The sequence below is a fragment of the Pipistrellus hanaki genome, assembly GCF_964339955.1.
Source record: "Pipistrellus hanaki genome assembly, chromosome: 16".
In the NCBI taxonomy this organism is placed as follows: domain Eukaryota; kingdom Metazoa; phylum Chordata; class Mammalia; order Chiroptera; family Vespertilionidae; genus Pipistrellus; species Pipistrellus hanaki.
Genome location: NC_140518.1, coordinates 48,593,394 through 48,611,515, shown reverse-complemented (window position 1 = coordinate 48,611,515; position 18,122 = coordinate 48,593,394). Strand labels below are relative to the sequence as shown.

The following is an 18,122-nucleotide window of genomic DNA, read 5'->3' as shown; positions in this document are numbered from 1 at the left end:
TAAAAAAATATTAAAATGAGACACCAAACAAATATGATACCATGGCTGTAAATACAGAGTCCTATACAGAAATTGAGGCAAGGACATACCACCTAAGGAAAAGGTAAAAAGACGGCACAGGAGAGAGGCTGGACCCCAGGTCAGGGCTCTTGGCCGGAGACCTGCTTTGCCTAGGTTTCCTGTTGGTGCTTTTGAAGGCTGCGGGTGTGCCCAGAGCTCTGCAGCTCGTGTGTGCCGCGGGCCATCGACGCTGCGATCTCTAGCAGGAGGGAGAGCAGGATGGTCCTGAGGTCACACAGGGCAGGCCACTTGTCCTTTAGGACGTCCAGCCAGATGTGACCCTGGTGTCTACGTTGGGGTGGTAGCATGGCACGAGGGCTTTGAGTGTGGGTGCCACTGGGGGAACTCTAGGGAGAGCGTATACCTCAAGTCTTCGTATACTGTGTCAGCTGCTCCATGGATGGTCCCCACCGCTTTGAAAAAGTTGTCTGATTCAGGGAAGGCAGAAATTCCTTGCACTGGTGGAGGTGCAAACTCGGAGAACAAAACTGTAAATCAAAACACATTTCATTTTTAAAAAAAATATATTTTATTGATTTTTTACAGAGAGGAAGGGAGAGAGATAGAGAGCCAGAAACGTCGATGAGAGAGAAACATAGACCAGCCGCCTCCTGCACATCCCCCACTGGGGATGTGCCCGCAACCAATGTACATGCCCTTAACCGGAATCGAACCCGGGACCCTTCAGTCCGCTGAGCCAAACCGGTTTCGGCCACATTTCATTTTTTAAAAATTTATTTTTAATATATTTTTATTGATTTCAGAGAGGAAGGGAGAGGGAAAGAGAAACATCAATGATGAGAGAATCATTGATTGGCTGCTTCCTGCACACGCCCTAGTGGGGATCAAGCCTGCAACCCTGGCAGGAGCCTTGACCAGGAATGGACCTGTGATCTCCTGGTTCAACCCCTGAGCCATACTGGCAGGCCAGAACTCTCTTTTTTCCTTTCCTTTTATTTTAATTTATTGTTTTTCTCTTTGCTCTTCTTTGGAACTCTCTTTTTAAATTTAAAACATTTTCCTCAAAAAAACAAAACCAGCTATGGGTATGGCAAAAACAAAAATTAAAAGAATGAAATTACATATTAAATTGGAGAAATTGAGGGATTTTCATAGGAGTATGGTTGATAGCATAAAGTATCAAGCAGGCTGCTTTGTAGAAATAGATGATTCTGTACTTTATTTGGAAATGCACAGGACTTAGCAGGGCCAAGATAATCCTGAAGAAGAAATCTGGAGGCCTTCCTCTGATTTCATGACTAAGTAATTAAGCAAGTATATTAAGACAGAATTGACTTGGTGCAAGGGCAGGTAAGTCGATCAGTGCAACAGAATGGAGGATAGAGACCTAGGTAACTTCATATCTATATGAAAAAAAAGAAAGAAAAGAAAAGGAAAGAAAGAAAGAAAGAAAAAAAGAAAGGAACTCACACCATATGCAAAAATTAATTTGAGCCCTAGCTGGTTTGGCTCGGTGGATAGAGTGATGGTTCACAGAATGAAGGTTCCCCAGGCTGGATTCCAGGCAAGGGCATGTACTTCTGTCCGAGCTCTGGTTGGGGGTGTGTGCGGGAGGCAAACCAATTGATATCTCTCTCTCACATAGATGTTTCTCTGTCTCTACTCTTTCCTCCCACTCTAAGAAAAAAAAATCGATGGAAAAAATATCTTTGGGGGAGGATTAACAAAACAAAAAAAAATTAATTTGAGATGGATCATAGACTTAAGGGTGAAAGCTAAAACTATAAGCCTGGTGCTGTGTTCAACAAAACATAATCACGTAATTGGGTGAAGGTTTCATTCATTTATTACTTTTTTTTTTTTTTTTTTAAAGCCTGTTGACTATCAATAAGGGTATCAATGGTCAACAGGCGTGTTTTTTTTTTTTTTTTAAGTAATAAATTGTAACACACACATAGTTTTAGAAAGTTGGAAAGACGAAGTTTAAGGACTATGGTTTCGGCTGCTCTTTGTCAACAGGTAGCGGGTTCCAGGCCTTCGGTTTATCTCAGGCGCACGGGGCTCCTGCACGGGCAGAACTCCCCTGTCTGGAGGGGAAGGTGCCCGGCTGCCCGCGGGGACGTGGCCGTGAATTCGGGGCTGACCCAGGACCACCGAGGTCGGGCAGGTAGGCAGCCCTGAGGCTTCAGGGGGACGGAGGCCGCTCCGCAGGTGCAAAGGCTCCGGGTGTCGGGAGCCTGGGCCGGAGGTGCGGCCCGTTTGGCCTGCAGGGCGCACTCACCGAGGCGGAGGGGCGAGCGGACACGCCTTTTGGGGCGCAGCGGGGCGGCCGGGCCGGGCAGCGCCCCCTGGGCGCGCAGGTGCGGGTGGCGAGGGGCGCGCGGGCTGCGGGCGCGGCGGCGGGCACGCGCGGCGGCGGGCCTGCGCGCCAGTGGCGGAGCCATGCGGCCGACCCGGCGGAGCGCGTCCTCCCAGCCGCGCGGGCAGAAGCGGCCCGGGGCCGCCCGGGCTCCCGCCGCCGCCGCCTCGGCCGCCGGCGACACCCGCGCCCAGCGCCCCGCGGGCCACCCCGGGGGCCGGAGCCGGGCGGCCAAGCAGCGGCCGAGGCCGTCGTCGCCGCGGGCCCAGGAGGCGGGCCCCGGGGAGCCGCCGCCCGAGCCGGCGCTGCCGTCGGCCCCGGTCCCGGCCCCTCCGGCGCCCGCGGTGGCCAAGCTGGACCTGGGCGACCAGCGGGAGCGCTGGGAGACGTTCCAGAAGCGGCAGAGGCTCACCTGCGAGGGCGCCGCCAAGCTCCTGCTGGACACCTTGTGAGTGCGGCTGCGGGCCGGGTGTCGGGGGACCCGGGATCGGGGCGCGGGGGGCGCGGGGCCGCGGCTGCGGGTGGGGGCAGGTCCTCTGTCCTGCGTCGCCCCGTATGTGACCGCCCGCCTTCTCCGGGGACCCCGGGCTCGGTCCCATCCTGAGGGCCGCGCCGCTGGCCTCGGGGTGCGCGGCCTTGCCAGGGGAGGGCTCTCCCCGAGGCCGGGGCGCGGCGCCGTGGGCTCGGTGTCCCCGGAGGCCTGGTGCCGGGCCTCCCCTCCGGAGTGGCTTTTCGGGTTGGCAGGTGTTTGGGAGACGGTGGGAGGGGAAGGAAGGATAAGAAAGCTCAGCATAAGTTTTGAACCAGCCGGGGTGCGAGTCCGTTTTGTCCCAGGCGCGCAGGAGGGAGCGGGGCGGGAGGGTCGGGAGCGCGGGAGCTGCGGCCGCCGGGCCGGCGCGGGGGGCGCAGGTCTTTGTGCTCCTTCCCCGCTGCTCCCCGCACGGCCGGCGCCGCGGCCGGCCCGGGCCCGCGGTGTTGGGTGGCCTATTCCCGTTATCCCCAAACGCGGTAGCGGCTGGGCCCGGCTCTGTAGAGCGGTTGTACAGACAGATTTTAGCACCCCATTATCTCTCAGTGTTGGTTATTTTATGAATTAAAAAGGACAAAACCCTAGGAAAAAACGATTGGCCAATTCCCTGAATAAGAATGTTCCTTGTCTTTGTCCAGAAGAAATTCTCTTCGTGAGAATGAGTCTTCTCAGAGACGGATTATTCGATTTTCTGTGTGCTTCACTTTTTGTCGTTTTGGACTGAATATTTTTTTACTTATAAAAACACAAAACTCACCATTTTAACTAACATGCGAAAGGAATGTACAGTTACTGATTCACCTTGTAAAGAAACATGATAAAGCATTAAGTCTTTACAATTCTTTAAAGAAATTATAGTTGACACAATATATTAGGTCCAGGTGTACAGCACAGTGATTCGATATTAATATGCCTTATGGTGTGGCCACTACAAGTTTAATAATGACTTTGTCACCCTACAGAGTTACTGTGTTTTTACTCCCTGTGCTGGACCTTAAATTCCCATGACTTACTTTATTCCCCTTCACTTTCTAAAAAATATATCTTTTTATTGATTTCAGAGAGGAAGGGAGAGGGAGAGAGAGAATTATCAATGATGAGAGAGAATCATCGATTGGCTTCCTCCTGCATGCTGGCAACCTGGGCATGTGCCCTGACCATGACCTCCTGGTTCACAGGTCAGCTCTCAACCACTGATCCAGGCCGGCGGACCCCCTTCACCTTTTTAAAAAATATATTATTTTTAATATAGTAATTCTTGTTGAAATTATTACATGTGTCTCCTTTTCCCCCCATGGACCCCAGCCAGCCTGCCCCATTGTCTGTGTCTATGGCCATGCATACATTCTTACAAGATCCTGGTGGATACTCTCCCCTTTTAACCATCCGCTAATAACCAAATAAATGCAGATTAACACTGCAAGCTGTTTTTCCCTGTAGTTATTGCTTGAGAAGGTACAGTGAAATGTTTTCCATTCATTACTGAAGACTGTCCAGCTCTTTTAGAAAGCAATTTGATGATATTTATCACATCATAGTCATAATATAATAAGTTTTAAAAGGATAAAATTGTATGGAATGTATATGTGTGGCTTTGTAAAAACTCATGTATATGAAAATACTAGAGGAGAATATAGCAAAATGGTAAGAGCTGCTGTTACTTTTTCAGAAGGCTTTTTTCTGAACCCTCAGCTCAGCTGGCGCGCATTGTCTTTCTTTTCCAGAGCAGCCTGTGCCGCCTTTATCAGTCATTTCAATCCCAGCCTTTCTTTATTTGGGTAATTTGTTTGAAGGCCAGGAACCATATCTGCTGTATCTTGTTTACTGCTCTCTTTCCACTGCAGTGCACTTGGTTAGTAATTTTTTAGTAAATATTTGACATAAATAAAAATGTTTAGTGGTGGGATTAGAATTCCCACCCCTAACTCCATCTGACCTTGTCCCAAAATTTTTGGAATGCTTTCTTTTGCATTTTTTATTTTTATTTATTTCAGAGAAGAAGGGAGAGGGAGAGAGGGATAGAAACCTCCATGATGAGAGAGAATCATCAGTCAGCCGCCTCCTGCACGTCCCATACTGGGGATCGAACCCGCAACCTGGGCATGTGCCCTGACTGGAACCGAACCTGTAATCAAACCATAACCTCATGGTTCATAGGCTAACGTTCAACCACTGAGCTATGCCGGCTGGGCTCTTCTATGATTTTTATGGTTTTCGGACTTACATTTAAGTATTTCATCCATTTTGAGTTTATTTTTGTAGATGGTCTAAGTTAGTGGTCTAGTTTCATTTCTTTTATATACCTGTCCAATTTTCCTAACACCATCTTTTATTTATTTATTTTTTTAAAATATATTTTATTGATTTTTTTACAGTGAGGAAGAGAGAGGGATAGAGAGTTAGAAACATCAATCAGCTGCCTCTTGCACACCCCCTACTGGGGATGTGCCCACAACCAAGGTACATGCCCTTGACTGGAATCGAATCCCAGACCTTTCAGTCCGCAGGCCAATGCTCTATCCATTGAGCCAAACCGGTTTCGGCCTAACACCATTTATTGAAGAGAGTCTCTTGACTCCATTGTATGCTCTTGCCTCCTTTGTCAAATATTAATTGAGCATAATGGCTTGGGTCGATTCTGGGGTCTGAGTTCTGTTCCATTGGTCTATATGCCTGTTCTTGTGTTTTGATTACGGTGGCTTTGTAGTATAACCTGAAATCTGGTATTGTGATTTCTCCAACTTGTTTTTCTTTCTCAAGATTGCTGCAGCTACTCAGAGTCCTTTTTGATTTCATATAAATTTTTGAAGTATTTGTTCTAGGTCTGTGAAATATGCTGTTGGTATTTTAATAGGGATTGCAGTGAATCTGTAGATTGCCTTGGGTAGGATGGCCATTTTAACGATGTTGATTATATCAATCCATGAACATGGTTTATTCTTCTCTTTGTTTATATTTCTTTTTTCAATATCCTGTAGTTTTCAGAATACAGGTCTTTTGCCTCCTTTGTTAAGTTTATTTCCTAAGTATTTTAACTTTTTCATTGTAATGGTAAATGGGATTGTTTGTTTCGTTTCTCTTTCTGAGTGTTCATTATTGATGTGTTAAAAAGCCATCGATTTTGTATCCTGCTACATTGCAAATTCATTTATTAAACCTAGAAGAATTTTGGTGGAGTCTTTAGGATTTTCTATGTACAATATCATGTCATTTGTGAATAATGAGAGTTTTACTTCTCCTTTCCTATGTGGATGCCTCTTATTTCTTCTTCTTGTCTGATCGCTGTGGCCAGGACTTCCAGTACTTTGTTGAATAAGAGTGGTGGAAGCGGACATCCCTGTCTTGTTCCTGCTCTTAGGGAAGATGGTTTTAGTTTTTGCCCATTGAGTATGATGTTGGGTGTAGGTTTGTCATATATGGCCTTTATCATGTTGAGATATGCTCCCTCTATTCCCACTTTGCTGAGAGTTTTTATTTAAAAAATGGGTGTTGGATTTTGTTAGATGCTTTTTCTGATCTATTTATATGATCATGTGATTTTTGTCTTTCAGTTTGTTTATGTGATGTATCATGTTACTGATTTGTGAAATTTGTACTAGCCTTGCATACCTGGAATGAACATAGTCATGGTGTATGATCTTTTTATTATACTTCTGAATCTGATTTGCTGATATTTTGTTGAGGCTTTTAGCATCTATGTTCATCAGGGATATTGGCCAGTAATTCTCTTGCTTTATAGTGTCTTCATCTAGTTTTGTAAGTCGGGTAATGCTGGCCTCATAAAAAGAGCTTGGAAGTGTTCCTTCCTCTTGGATTTTTTAGAATAGTCTGAGGAGGATAGGTGTTAGTTTTGCTTTGAATGTTTGGTAAAACTCCTCCATGAATATGTCCGGACCCGGGCTTTTATTTACCAGGAGTTTTTTTTATTTTTATTATGCTTCAATTTTCTCAGTTGTTATTGGCCTATTCAGGTTTTCTGATTCTTCCTGATTCAGTTTTGGGAGATTGTATTTTTCTAGGAATTTGTCCATTTCATCCATATTGTCTTGATCTATCCTTGTTGGCATATAGATGTTCATAGTATTTCCTTAAAATCCTTTGGATTTCTGTGGTGTCAGTGGTTTCTTTCTACTTTCATTTCTGATTATATTTATTTTGGTCCTCTCTCTTTGTTTCTTGATTAATCTGGCTAATGGTTCATCAATTTTGTTTATTTTTTCAAAGAACCATTGCTGTGTGTGTGTGTGTGTGTGTGTGTGCGTGTGTATTTATTTTAGTCTCTGTGTCATTTATTTCTGCTCTAATCTTTATTATTTACTTTCTTCTACTAACTCTGGGCTTTTCTTGTTCTCTAAAATTCTTTAAGTTGTAGTGTTTAATAGCTTATTGATAATTTTTCTTGTTTTTTGAGGTAGGCCTGTAATGCTATGAACTCAGGACTGCTTTTGCTGTATCCCAGAGATTTGGGGTTATTGTGTATTCATTTTTGTTTCTTCCCAGGAAATTTTTAATTTCTTTCTTGATCTCAGTGGTAACCCATCATTGTTTAATAACTTGTTACTTAGCCTCCATGTGTTTGAATGTTTTGGTAGTTTTTACTGTAGTTGTTTTCTAATTTCATCCCACGGGATCTGAGAAGATGCTTGATATGATTTCAATCTTCTTGAACTTGTAGAGACTTGTTTTGTGTCCTAACATGTGGTTTATCTTTGTGAATGATCCATGTGCTTGATGTCTGTTCTGCAGTTTTGGGGTGAAATGGTCTATAAATGTCGATTAAATCCATCTGATCAAAAGTGTGTCCTTTAGAGTCACTGTTTCCTTACTAAGTTTTTGTGTGGAAGATCTACCCAGTGAAGTCAGAGGGGCGTTAAAGTTCCTACTATGACTGTGTTGCTGTGGATCTCTCCCTTAAAGTCCTCTAGAAGTTTTGTTATATATTTAGGTTCTTCTATATTGAGTGCATATATGTTTACCAGGATTATATCCTGTTTTTGAATCCATCCCTTTAGTATTAGGTAGTGACCTTTATTGTCTCTTGTGATGGCCTTCATTTTGAAGTCTATTTTGTCAGAGATGAGTATTGCTACTCCAGCTTTTATTCTTTTCCATTTTTCCCATTCCTTCACTTTCATCCTGTGTGTGTCTTTTGTTCTGAGGTGGGTCTATTGGAGACAGCATATAGTGCGGTCATGTTTTTGTAAAAATTCAGCTAACCTAAATCTTTGACTGGAGCATTTAATCCATTTACAGTTAGGGTTATTATTGAGAGGTACTTATTTATGCCATTTTAATTCTGTATGCCCAGGTTTCTCTCTCTGTTTCTTCTTCTCATTACAGCAGTCCCGTTAGCATTTCTTGTAATGCTGACTTGGTGGTGATGTGCTCCTTTAGCCTTTTGTTGTTGTTGTTCAGGAAGCTCTTTATTTCACCGTCTATTTTGAATGTGCACTTGAATTACTATAGCCTTGCTGGTATAGTAATCTTGGTCTCAGATCCTTGCTTCCCATTACATTGAGTATTTCGTGCCATTCCCTCTGGCTTGTAGAGTGTCTGATGAGAAATCAGTTGTCAGCCTTATGGGAACTCCTTTGTAGGTAACAGTTTGCTTTTCTTTTGCTGCCTTTAAGATTCTCTCTTTGTCTTTAATTTTGGAAATTTAATTATGATGTGTCTGGACATGGGTCTGTTTGGGTTCTTCTTGCTTGGGGTTCTCTGTGCCTCTTGGACTTGTGTGACTTTTTCCTTTACCAGGTTATGGAAGTTTTCTGCCATTATGCCTTTCTCCCTTTCTGCCTCTTCTGGCACACCTGCTATTCTAATATTGTTACATTTCACATTATCCCACAACTGTCCTCCTGTTTGTTTGTTTGTTTGTTTTAAAATATATTTTATTGATTTTCCACTGAGAGGAAGGAAGAGGGATAGAGAGCTAGAAACATTGATGAGAGAGAAAAATCGACCAGCTGCCTCCTGCACATCTCCCATCGGGGATGTGCCCGCAACCAGTGTACATGCCCTTGACCAGAATCGAACCCGGGACCTTTCAGTGTGCAGGCCGACACTCTATCCACTGAGCCAAACCGGTTTTGGCTGCCTTTTTCTTTTTTAGTTCTCTGATTAAGTGATTTTTTCTCAATCCTGTCACCCAATTCACTGATTCGATCCTCAGCTTCATCTGATCTGCTATGTATTCCTTTATTTGTGTGTTCTTTATTTGTGCTATGTCATTCTTTCTGTTTTCATAGTTACTATATCTTTTCTCATGCTGTTGATCCTCTTTAACATCTTCTCTCTGTTTCATTTATTTCTTCTTCTGGATAATTCTCTAGTTCTTTTATTTGTGGGTTGTTTCTTTTGTCTCCTCATTTTGGCTGCCTGTTTGGGTTTGTGACTGTGTTAGGGAGATCTGCTGTGCCTCAGAAATCCTTATCTTGCCGATTTTCTGTTTTCTGTAGCGAATACCAGGGCCTGGTGAAGCACACGGGAGGCTGCCACTGTGGAGCGGTTCGCTTTGAAGTCTGGGCCTCGGCAGACCTGCACATCTTTGACTGCAAGTGCGTGTTTTCTCTTCCCTAGTTGGTCTAAAGGTTCCGAGTTAAGCGGTGCCTCAGTTTCCCGGGCACGGGGATAGATGGAACAACATACAGTTGGTAATTGTTGGACTCGGGTGATATGTACATAAGGGTCATTGTCCTATTCTTTTCCCTGTTGTGTGTACTAGAAGTTGTTTGTTTTTTTTAATTTAAAATTTTGTTTTTAATCCTCACCGAGGATATGTTCATTGATTTTTAGAGAAAGAGAGAAACATTGATGTGAGAGAGAAACACAAATCGGCTGTGTCCCATAGGAGGGCATAGGAGCCCCAACCAGGGATTGAACCTGCAACGCAGGTATGTGCCTTGACTGGGATTAAACCTGTGACCTTTCATTGTGCAGGACAATGCTCCAGTCTTGTGGTTGGCAAACTGCGGCTCGTGAGCCACATGTGGCTCTTTGGCCCTTTGAGTGTGGCTCTTCCACAAAATACCACAGCCTGGGCGAGTCTATTTTGAAGAAGTGGCGTTAGAAGAAGTTTTAAGTTAAAAAAAATTTGGCTCTCAAAAGGAATTTCAATCGTTGTGCTGTTGATATTTGACTCTGTTGATTAATGAGTTTGCCGACCACGGCTCCAGCCTACTAAGTAAGCCGCACTGGCTGGGGCTAGAAGTTTCACTTTGTTTTTGTGGTTTTTTTTGTAGTTAACCCTCACCTGAGGAAATTTTTCCATTGATTTTTAGAGAGAGTGGAAGGGTGGGGGAGAGACAGAAAACATCGACGTAAGAGAGACACATCGGGTGGTTCACTCCCTTACACACCCTGACCAGGGCCAGAGCTTGAGCCTGCAACCTAGGTATGTCCCCTGGACTGGAATCAAACCCAGGATTCTTCAGTCTGCAGGCTGACGCTCTATCCGCTGAGCCAAACCAGCCAGGGCTAGAAGATTTTAATAATAACATTTTTTTTAAATGGAGGCTAAAAATAATTGAGTCTGTTCTGTATGTGAGTGTGTGTGCTTAAGTGAGAGAGAGAGAGAGAGAGAGAGAGAGAGAGAGAGATAGCACTGCTATAGTACCACTCAGGTGACACAGAGCAGGGTCCTCTGGCTTGTACCTGGCAGAGTCACCCCCAGACTGGTGGGTGGGGCAGTGGTGGCTGAAGCAGGTCAGTCTGGGCACTGAAGGAAGGCCTTGGGCAGAGTCTTCAGCGTTGGGGGGAGGGGGAGTGAGGGGGGTACACACCATGCTCCGGCCTCTCACTGGGCTCTTCCAGGTGGAGGCCTGCTTTCCAGCGCCGTCCCTGGCATTGGGACAGAACAGGGACAGGCTCCGTCGTGTGGACCTTTTGTCCTTAGGTGGTTCCTGAGTTTTATGTGAAAAAAATGCCATGGGCCTGACCAGGCTATAAAGTGGAGTCTAGACTGAAGATGCACCATGGCCTCGATGCCAGAGGATTAGAGGCTCTTCCGGTGCGGAGGATTCTGTACTAAATTATAATTTTTTAAAAAGGTGGGCTGAAAAGAGAGGGCTTACATTTAGCTCCACAGAGGGTCCTCTGAGGACCTGTTTCACCTGGAGCGAGGCTTGCTGTGAGGAGCAGATGAGCAAAGAGGGACACGCAGTCTTTCTGTCCATTTGGGGCGGCTCTCCCCGAGGTGGGAGATTGCCTCTGTGCGTGGTGTCTGTGTCTAGAACGACAGCTCCCTGCCTGCATGAAGCGGGGGTGGGTGCCAGACACGTGGTCTCAGCCAGGGTCTTCACAGGGGATGGTGGTCCCCACTGCTGACGGGGGCCTCGGGCAGAGCCCAGCGGCCAGTTTCGCTGCGAGCCTCCTGGGTCAGCCAGCTCAGCCCTTATCGGTGGGGCCCGGGCACTCGGTGCGGAGGCTGTTCACAGTCTGGGCCTCTGTCTTTCTGCAGCTGCAGTGTCTGCAAGAAGAAGCAGAACAGACACTTCATTGTTCCTGCTTCTCGCTTCAAGCTCCTGAAGGTTAGTGCTGAGAGCAGGGCTGGAGAGGCAGAGCGTGGTGAGTCCCCGCGATGGCAGCACCGGGGAGTCCGAGGGACAAGGAGCGGGCCCGGCGTCTCTGGGCGGTTGTGTCCCTGGTCACCGGGCTCCATGGTTTTTGCAAAAGCTGTTACTTTTTCCTTTATATTTTGGATGCTTATTTGATAATACTGAGGAAACATTTTCTAATAATTAAGATCACCCAGATCCTGTCAACTAGGTAATCACTTAATATTTTGGTGTATATCTTGTGTATGATTTTCTACACAGATTGATACATCTAAACATGTATTTTGTCTTTTATCAAAGTAGGATTTTACTTCTCTGTTTTCTAAGTGACTTTAGCATTTCCCAGTGAAAAATATATAAGATTTTTAAACTTTATTACTGTGGGACTTTATTTTGTTCTCGGGCAGCATCTGAAAGGGACAGACACGCCTGTGCGCATGCAGTGCCCCTGCCCTCTGTCCTCAGGCTCCAGGGCCGGGCCCTCGTCCTGCTCCATGTCTGCAGCCCAGGACAGACAGAGGACAAGCGCGTGGTCCCCGCCGCCTGGGCCGTGAGAGGCTCCCTCCCGGACTTCGGGCTGATCTGTCTCCTGTTGCTTGTCTGCCCTGGTCCTTCATGCGGGTCCTTCATGTGGGGGCGCTACGACAGGCAGGCAACAGCCCTGCCTCCCGTCTTTCCTCTCCCGTCTTCCCGACTGCCCTGCCGAGGCCTGCCCGCACTCCCCTCCGAGGCGCCCGGGCGGACGGTGTTAGAGCTGCGGCCGGGTCCCCGTGCTCTGGCCCCCGGGCGGATGGTGTTAGGGCTGTGGGCCGGTCCCGTGCTCTGGCCCCCGGGCGGATGGTGTTAGGGCTGTGGGCCGGTCCCCGTGCTCTGGCCCCCGGGCGGACGGTGTTAGGGCTGTGGGCCGGTCCCCGTGCTCTGGCCCCCGGGCGGACGGTGTTGGGGCTGTGGGCCGGTCCCCGTGCTCTGGCCCCCGGGCGGATGGTGTTAGGGCTGTGGGCCGGTCCCCGTGCTCTGGCCCCCGGGCGGATGGTGTTAGGGCTGCCGCCCAGGTCCCCGTGCTCTGGCCCCCGGACGGACGGTGTTAGGGCTGTGGGCCGGTCCCCGTGCTCTGGCCCCCGGGCGGATGGTGTTGGGGCTGTGGCCCGGGTCCCCGTGCTCTGGCCCCCGGGCGGATGGTGTTAGGGCTGTGGGCCGGTCCCCGTGCTCTGGCCCCCGGGCGGATGGTGTTAGGGCTGTGGGCCGGTCCCGTGCTCTGGCCCCCGGGCGGACGGTGTTAGGGCTGTGGGCCGGTCCCCGTGCTCTGGCCCCCGGGCGGATGGTGTTAGGGCTGTGGGCCGGTCCCCGTGCTCTGGCCCCCGGGCGGATGGTGTTAGGGCTGTGGGCCGGTCCCCATGCTCTGGCCCCCGGGCGGATGGTGTTTGAAGACACCAGTGGGTGCAGCTGGGGCTCTGGGTCTTGAGCTGGTACTTTTCTTCCGGGACTTGCTCACCAGTGTGTTCTCCCAGTGCTCCAGAGCCATTCTCTTCTTCGGCTCCAGTCTGTTGAGGGAACAAGTTTCTGCTTTTTTTTTTTTTTTTTTTGTATTTATTTATTCTTTTTAATTAAAAAAATTGTTATTGATTGATTTTGTGAGAGAGACACAGAGAGAGAGCGACATCGATTTGTTGTTCCACTTATGTGCCACCCCACATCCCAGGTGCATCCCAGGGCTTATTCATTCACTCTGAATTAACACCTAACATTGTGTTAGGTTCAGATACAAGGTGCAGTGATTCATATATGTCCATATTGTGTGTGTGTGTGTGTTTTTAAAAGTAAGTACAGAACTTATCAATTCATTCAACAAGTACACAGGGGTCACCTCCTGTGTGCAGGCACTGCTCTCCGAAGCCCAGCAGCTGGCAGGCAGAGAGGTCCGCCGGAGCTGACAGGCTGTGGAGGGGCCGGAAGGACTGAGCGAGAAGGCGGGTCGCTGTGGAGCGAGGGGAAGCAGAGGGCACGGCAGGTGGCGCGGGCTGGCGTAGATTGGCGGGAAAGGTCCCCGCTCAGCTCGCAGGGTGAAGGGGGTGCGGGGCGGAGCCCCCCCAGCAGAGAGAAAGCAGTGCAGGGGCTCCAGCAGCCTGGGCAGCCTGGGGAGCGGAGCGGAGGGGTAGGGGATGGGAGGGGAGGGGAGGGGAGGGGAGGGGGAGCCAGGGCGGTTGGAGAGAGCGCAGCAGAGGGGTAGCTGTCCTCCTGTGTAGTGTGAAGTTCCTGGACGGGGGAAGCAGGGCAGTGACAGGGCCTGCCTCAGGTTTTAAAAGCTCACTTTGGTGCCGGGTGCAGACTGGCTGGAAAGGAGGTAAGGTGCAGACGGTGATAGCTAAGAGGTTGTCAAGGTGGGTCAGGTGCGAGATGATGGGAGCTTGGATTAGGACGGTAGTCATGGAGATGGAAAGAAAACAGATAATTGGAGATGTGCTTTTTTTCTTTATTCTAGAGAGAGGAATGGGGAGAGAGGAACATGGATGTGAGAGAGAAACATCGATTGGTTGCCTACTTCTGTACGCCCCCTAACCAGGAATTGAACCCACAACCTGGATATGTGCCCTGGCTGGGAATTGAACCCACAATCCTTAGAGCACGAGATGGCGCTCTAACCACTGACCAACATCGGCCATGGCTGGAGAGATGTTTGAATTGGTAATTGACATGTTTTAGAGCAGTGGGTCTCACACCTCAGTGTGCGCAGCCACCTAGAGGGCATGCTGCACAGGTGGCCGAGCCCCGCTCCTGACCCGTGGGCCTGGGATGGGGAGGAAGATTGACATTCCGTACGTGTTCACGTGATGCTTGTGGTGAGGACCGCGCTCTGAGCGCCGCTGCTGCAGAGAAGGCTGCTCAGACTCTGAAGGACTGGGGTGAAGAGGAGGACGAGAGAGCAAAGCTCATCCGCAGTGTTGGGCCTGACCAGCGCAGCGGACAGAGATGCCAGATCCCAGGCGAGAGGTGCTGAAATCAAGAGTTCTTTTCAGTTCTTTTCAGAAAAAGCTCGGTTGAAGTTATCTTTTGGACAAACCTACAGAGCTAGGAAGTGGGAGCTGGATGTGAGTCTGGAGAGAGAGCAGAGCTGCAGCTGCCGGTTTGGCGAGGTCGGCTCATTGCTGGTGTTTAGAGTTCGGAGACCGGGTGGGCCAGCTGGCAGAGGGTGTGCGGGAGAAGGGAGAGGGCCGACGGCTCCTGGGCTCGCCAGCATTAGTAAGCCGGGAAGGATGGCGGGGGAGGGAGAAACAGGAGAGGGGGTCCTCAGAGGCACATTCTAAATGGAAGGCGTGGTACTGAGCAGTTAGTAGAAGAGCAAGTTAAAAGCCAGTGGTCCAGAGAAGTGCCCATTGGATTTGTCAAGATGCTGCCCGTGGTGAGTGTGATCGGGCCTGAGACAGAAGTGATGACAGGCTGTGCGCTTCTGTGGAGGAGGGTTGTGGCCAGGCTGGTGGGCACACAGCATCGCGAGGGAGTGAGGACCGGGTGTCATGGTGACCTCCGGTGACCTTGTAGTGAACGGTGCAGCCGGTGTGAGCAGCTCCCCGCTCGGTAACTTCTGGGCGAAGTGCGTAATCAGGTCACTCTGGCTGCTTCGGGACCACTGGCTGTTCTCTGCGGTGAAGTGGCCTGGGCAGGGGGCAGGACTCCTGAGGGAACTGTTTTTACAGGAGACACGAGCTCCAGGCTGTTCTGGCAGCGGGGGATGAAGCATAAGAAAACCTCCACCCCAGCCCTCACACGTGCACACACAGCGCACAAGTATGTGTATCCCTTTTAAAAAATAGAAATGGTTGTCTACTACAAAAAGTTGTTACACACTTTGCGTTTTCACTAACGTGGTGACCGTAGAGAAGATTCCCGATTAGTGTTTGTGGGTGGAACTGCCTCGTTTTGGAAAGTCGCAGAGGACCCCATGTTATGTCGGTAATGCTCCAACTGGTCTTCTGTTGGTTTGTCCAATCCTCAGCCTTTCCAGGCAGGCTGTGCTGTCCATGTGCATGTGCCATTGCACACAGGGAGTTCTCGCTGGGGAGACATTCCTAGCAGGGGCGTTGCTGTGTTAAAGGATGTCCATTTAAAATGTTGATGTCAGAACTCACCAGTGTGTGTGCTCACAGCTGGTCCGCGGAGCGATGCTCCCCACGTGCTCCTCGTACTGTCACACTGCTTTTACTTTGGCCCCGACAGAGAAAAACGCCACATCGCCGTTCGTGAGTGTAAACACCATTTCACAGGTTACAGAGCTGTTTATTTTTTCTTAATTCTTATTTATGGAATAGAGAGAGAAGAAAGGGGGAGGGGAGAAACAACTTCTCGTTCCATTTATTTGTGCGCTCACTGGCTGATTCTTGTCGGTGCCCTGACTGGGTATCAAACCCTCAACCTTGCATGTTGGGTCGATGCTCTAACCAGCTGAGCTACCCGCCAGGCCTGTTTGTTTGTTTTTTGACACTGTTTGTTCATGTTTTTTGTCCAATTTTTCATTTGTTATCCATTTGGGAAATTAGTCTTTTGTCTCTGATGTCTGGCAAGTACTCTTCTTAGTTTGCTCTTCACAGATGAAGGTTTTCTCAAGACCGTCAGCAGCCGCGTGGGGACTTGGAGGCCAGTCCCAGGCCGAGCTGAGCTGCGGGCTCCCGGCCTGCTGCCCCGGCTGCCGGCTGTGCACGGGGACACGGGCTGGGCCGCTCTGGGTGCGGTTGGCCTGCGAGGAGGCGCAAGCTGCCCTTCCCCAGCACAGGGCCCGTCCACACACGTCTCCTGGCCATGCAGGCGGTTTCCGGAGAGATCGGATGTGTCCTCCTCCTCCCAGGGTTTTACAGAGGCTCCCTAACCCGTTGAGCCTTTTGAAAGATAGACTTTTAAGTGAGAAATAAGCGTCTCTTTGTGGAAGAGGACACTGTCTGTGTGTTTTCCCTCAGGGAGCGGAGAGCATAACCACGTACACGTTCAACACCCACAAGGCGCAGCACACCTTCTGCAAGAGGTGCGGGGTGCAGAGCTTCTACACGCCCCGCTCCAACCCCGGCGGCTTCGGTGAGTGCCGGGACCACAGCGCGGGCTCCGCCACGGCGCTCTGGGCAAAGGCCGGCCAGCACGTGGGCGCTGTGGGCTCCGCGTGCTCCTGCGTGGGCCCCGCGTGGAGACCCTCCCACATGCCTGTGTCAGAGGAGCAGACGCTGGAACAGACGCTGGACGGAAGCCCGGCTCTGGTCGATCAGATGCCAGCCCGACCTGACCTCATCCTGGTGCTGCCAGCTGCCTCCAGGGCTGGCACTGGGGACAGCAATCAGGGGAGAGATGGGGGGCTGTGGGAAGGGGGTAGCAACGGTGGGTAAAGGGATAAGGAGGCAAGAACGAAGGGCAGTGATAATGCCATTCAAATTTTTTGGTTTGTTCAAAACAGAAACAGGAACCCCCCCCCCCCCCCCCCAAGTCCCTCTCCCTGTCCTTGATCTGGAGGCAGAAACAACCTTTAGCTGGTTGTTCCATGACGCCATTGCCGAGTGAATCGAAGCAGCGGCGAGGCGAGGGGCCGTATTCCCGGGGAGCGCAGCCTCCAGAACGGGCAGCGGGCCTGACTGTGCCGCGCGTGGAGGGCCTGGCACCGCCTGCTCTTCTGCCCATTTCTCGGAGCAGCTGCTGTCTGTTCCCGCGGGTGACGCCTTTCTCCCTCCTCGAGGCACAGGAGTCTCTGGGACGGTGGTAACTCCTGTACCGATGGGGCGGCATTTAATGCTTAGAAGCACCTGTCTCAGCCAGAGGAGGCCTGGGGATGCCGCAGACTGTGAGTCAGAGGTTGCTCCAGGCGGAGTCTTTCTGCTCTGCCCTCAGCCTGTCCTGCCCGATGGCCAGCCGTGGCCTCCCTGGCTGAGAAGTCTGATCCCGTCCCAGAGACGAGGAAAGCAAGCAGGAGCTGTGAGCTCATATGCAGCCCTGTGACGCTTGCAGGTGTGGGCTTGTGCAAGAGCCAGGAGAGCCCCTGGTCTCATCACCCAGAAAACCCCTCTCTCTGCCACCCCCAGGCATCGCCCCACACTGCCTGGACGAGGGCACCGTGCGGAGCATGGTCATCGAGGAATTCAATGGCAGCGACTGGGAGAAGGCCATGAAGGAGCACAAGACCATCAAGAGCATGTCTAAAGAGTGAGCCTGCTCCTCCCCGCCCGGAGAGTGACAGGCACGCGGGGCTGCTCCCGTGCTCCCGGTGCGGGCGCGGCTCCAGGCCCGGGCCCAGGGCCGCCGGCCCAGCTCGGCCCCAGCTCCAGCTCCGTTTCCTTAGGCAGCTCTTTGTCCTTGTCCGCCCGGACCTCGGTGTAGACTAGTTGACATCCTCTTTCTCTTCCCAACTTTTGTGTGATCTTTTAGAAAAATAAATATTTTAATATGAAAGCAGTTACAGTGATTTATCGTTTTCTTTGTCCTTTGATTTTGCTTCTGATTATACTTTTTTTGACTTCCTTGGTTAAGTTTATTCCTAAGTATCTTAATTTTTTCTGTTGCAGTGGTGAGTGGGACTGTTTTAGTTTCTTTTCTGAGAATTCATTATTGCTGTACAAAACAACCATAGAGTCTGAGTGTTGATTTTGTATCCTGCTCCATTGCCAATTTCATTTATTAAGTCTAGTCGTTT

General features: G+C 49.8%; 2 protein-coding genes across 3 annotated transcripts in view; one reads left to right on the top strand and one right to left on the bottom strand.

The window, feature by feature from the left end:
* The window catches only part of PIGL (phosphatidylinositol glycan anchor biosynthesis class L), a 181,226-nt gene that overhangs the window by 104,975 nt on the left and 58,129 nt on the right, over positions 1-18,122 (bottom strand). The window lies entirely within an intron of this gene.
* Positions 2,402-17,884, top strand: CENPV (centromere protein V). The gene is made up of 5 exons (XM_084861598.1): positions 2,402-2,828; positions 9,368-9,466; positions 11,368-11,437; positions 16,411-16,525; positions 17,515-17,884. The coding sequence occupies exons 1-5, from the start codon at positions 2,464-2,466 to the stop codon at positions 17,637-17,639; spliced, it is 774 nt and encodes a 257-aa protein (XP_084717724.1). The 5' UTR covers positions 2,402-2,463; the 3' UTR covers positions 17,640-17,884.

Excerpts from the sequence above, each read along its gene's own strand:
- CENPV (XM_084861598.1), top strand. The coding sequence starts at position 2,464 with ATGCGGCCGACCCGGCGGAGCGCGTCCTCCCAGCCGCGCGGGCAGAAG. Across the intron at positions 11,438-16,410 it reads CTCGCTTCAAGCTCCTGAAG|GGAGCGGAGAGCATAACCAC; the intron begins GTTAGTGCTGAG and ends GTTTTCCCTCAG. Across the intron at positions 16,526-17,514 it reads CTCCAACCCCGGCGGCTTCG|GCATCGCCCCACACTGCCTG; the intron begins GTGAGTGCCGGG and ends TGCCACCCCCAG.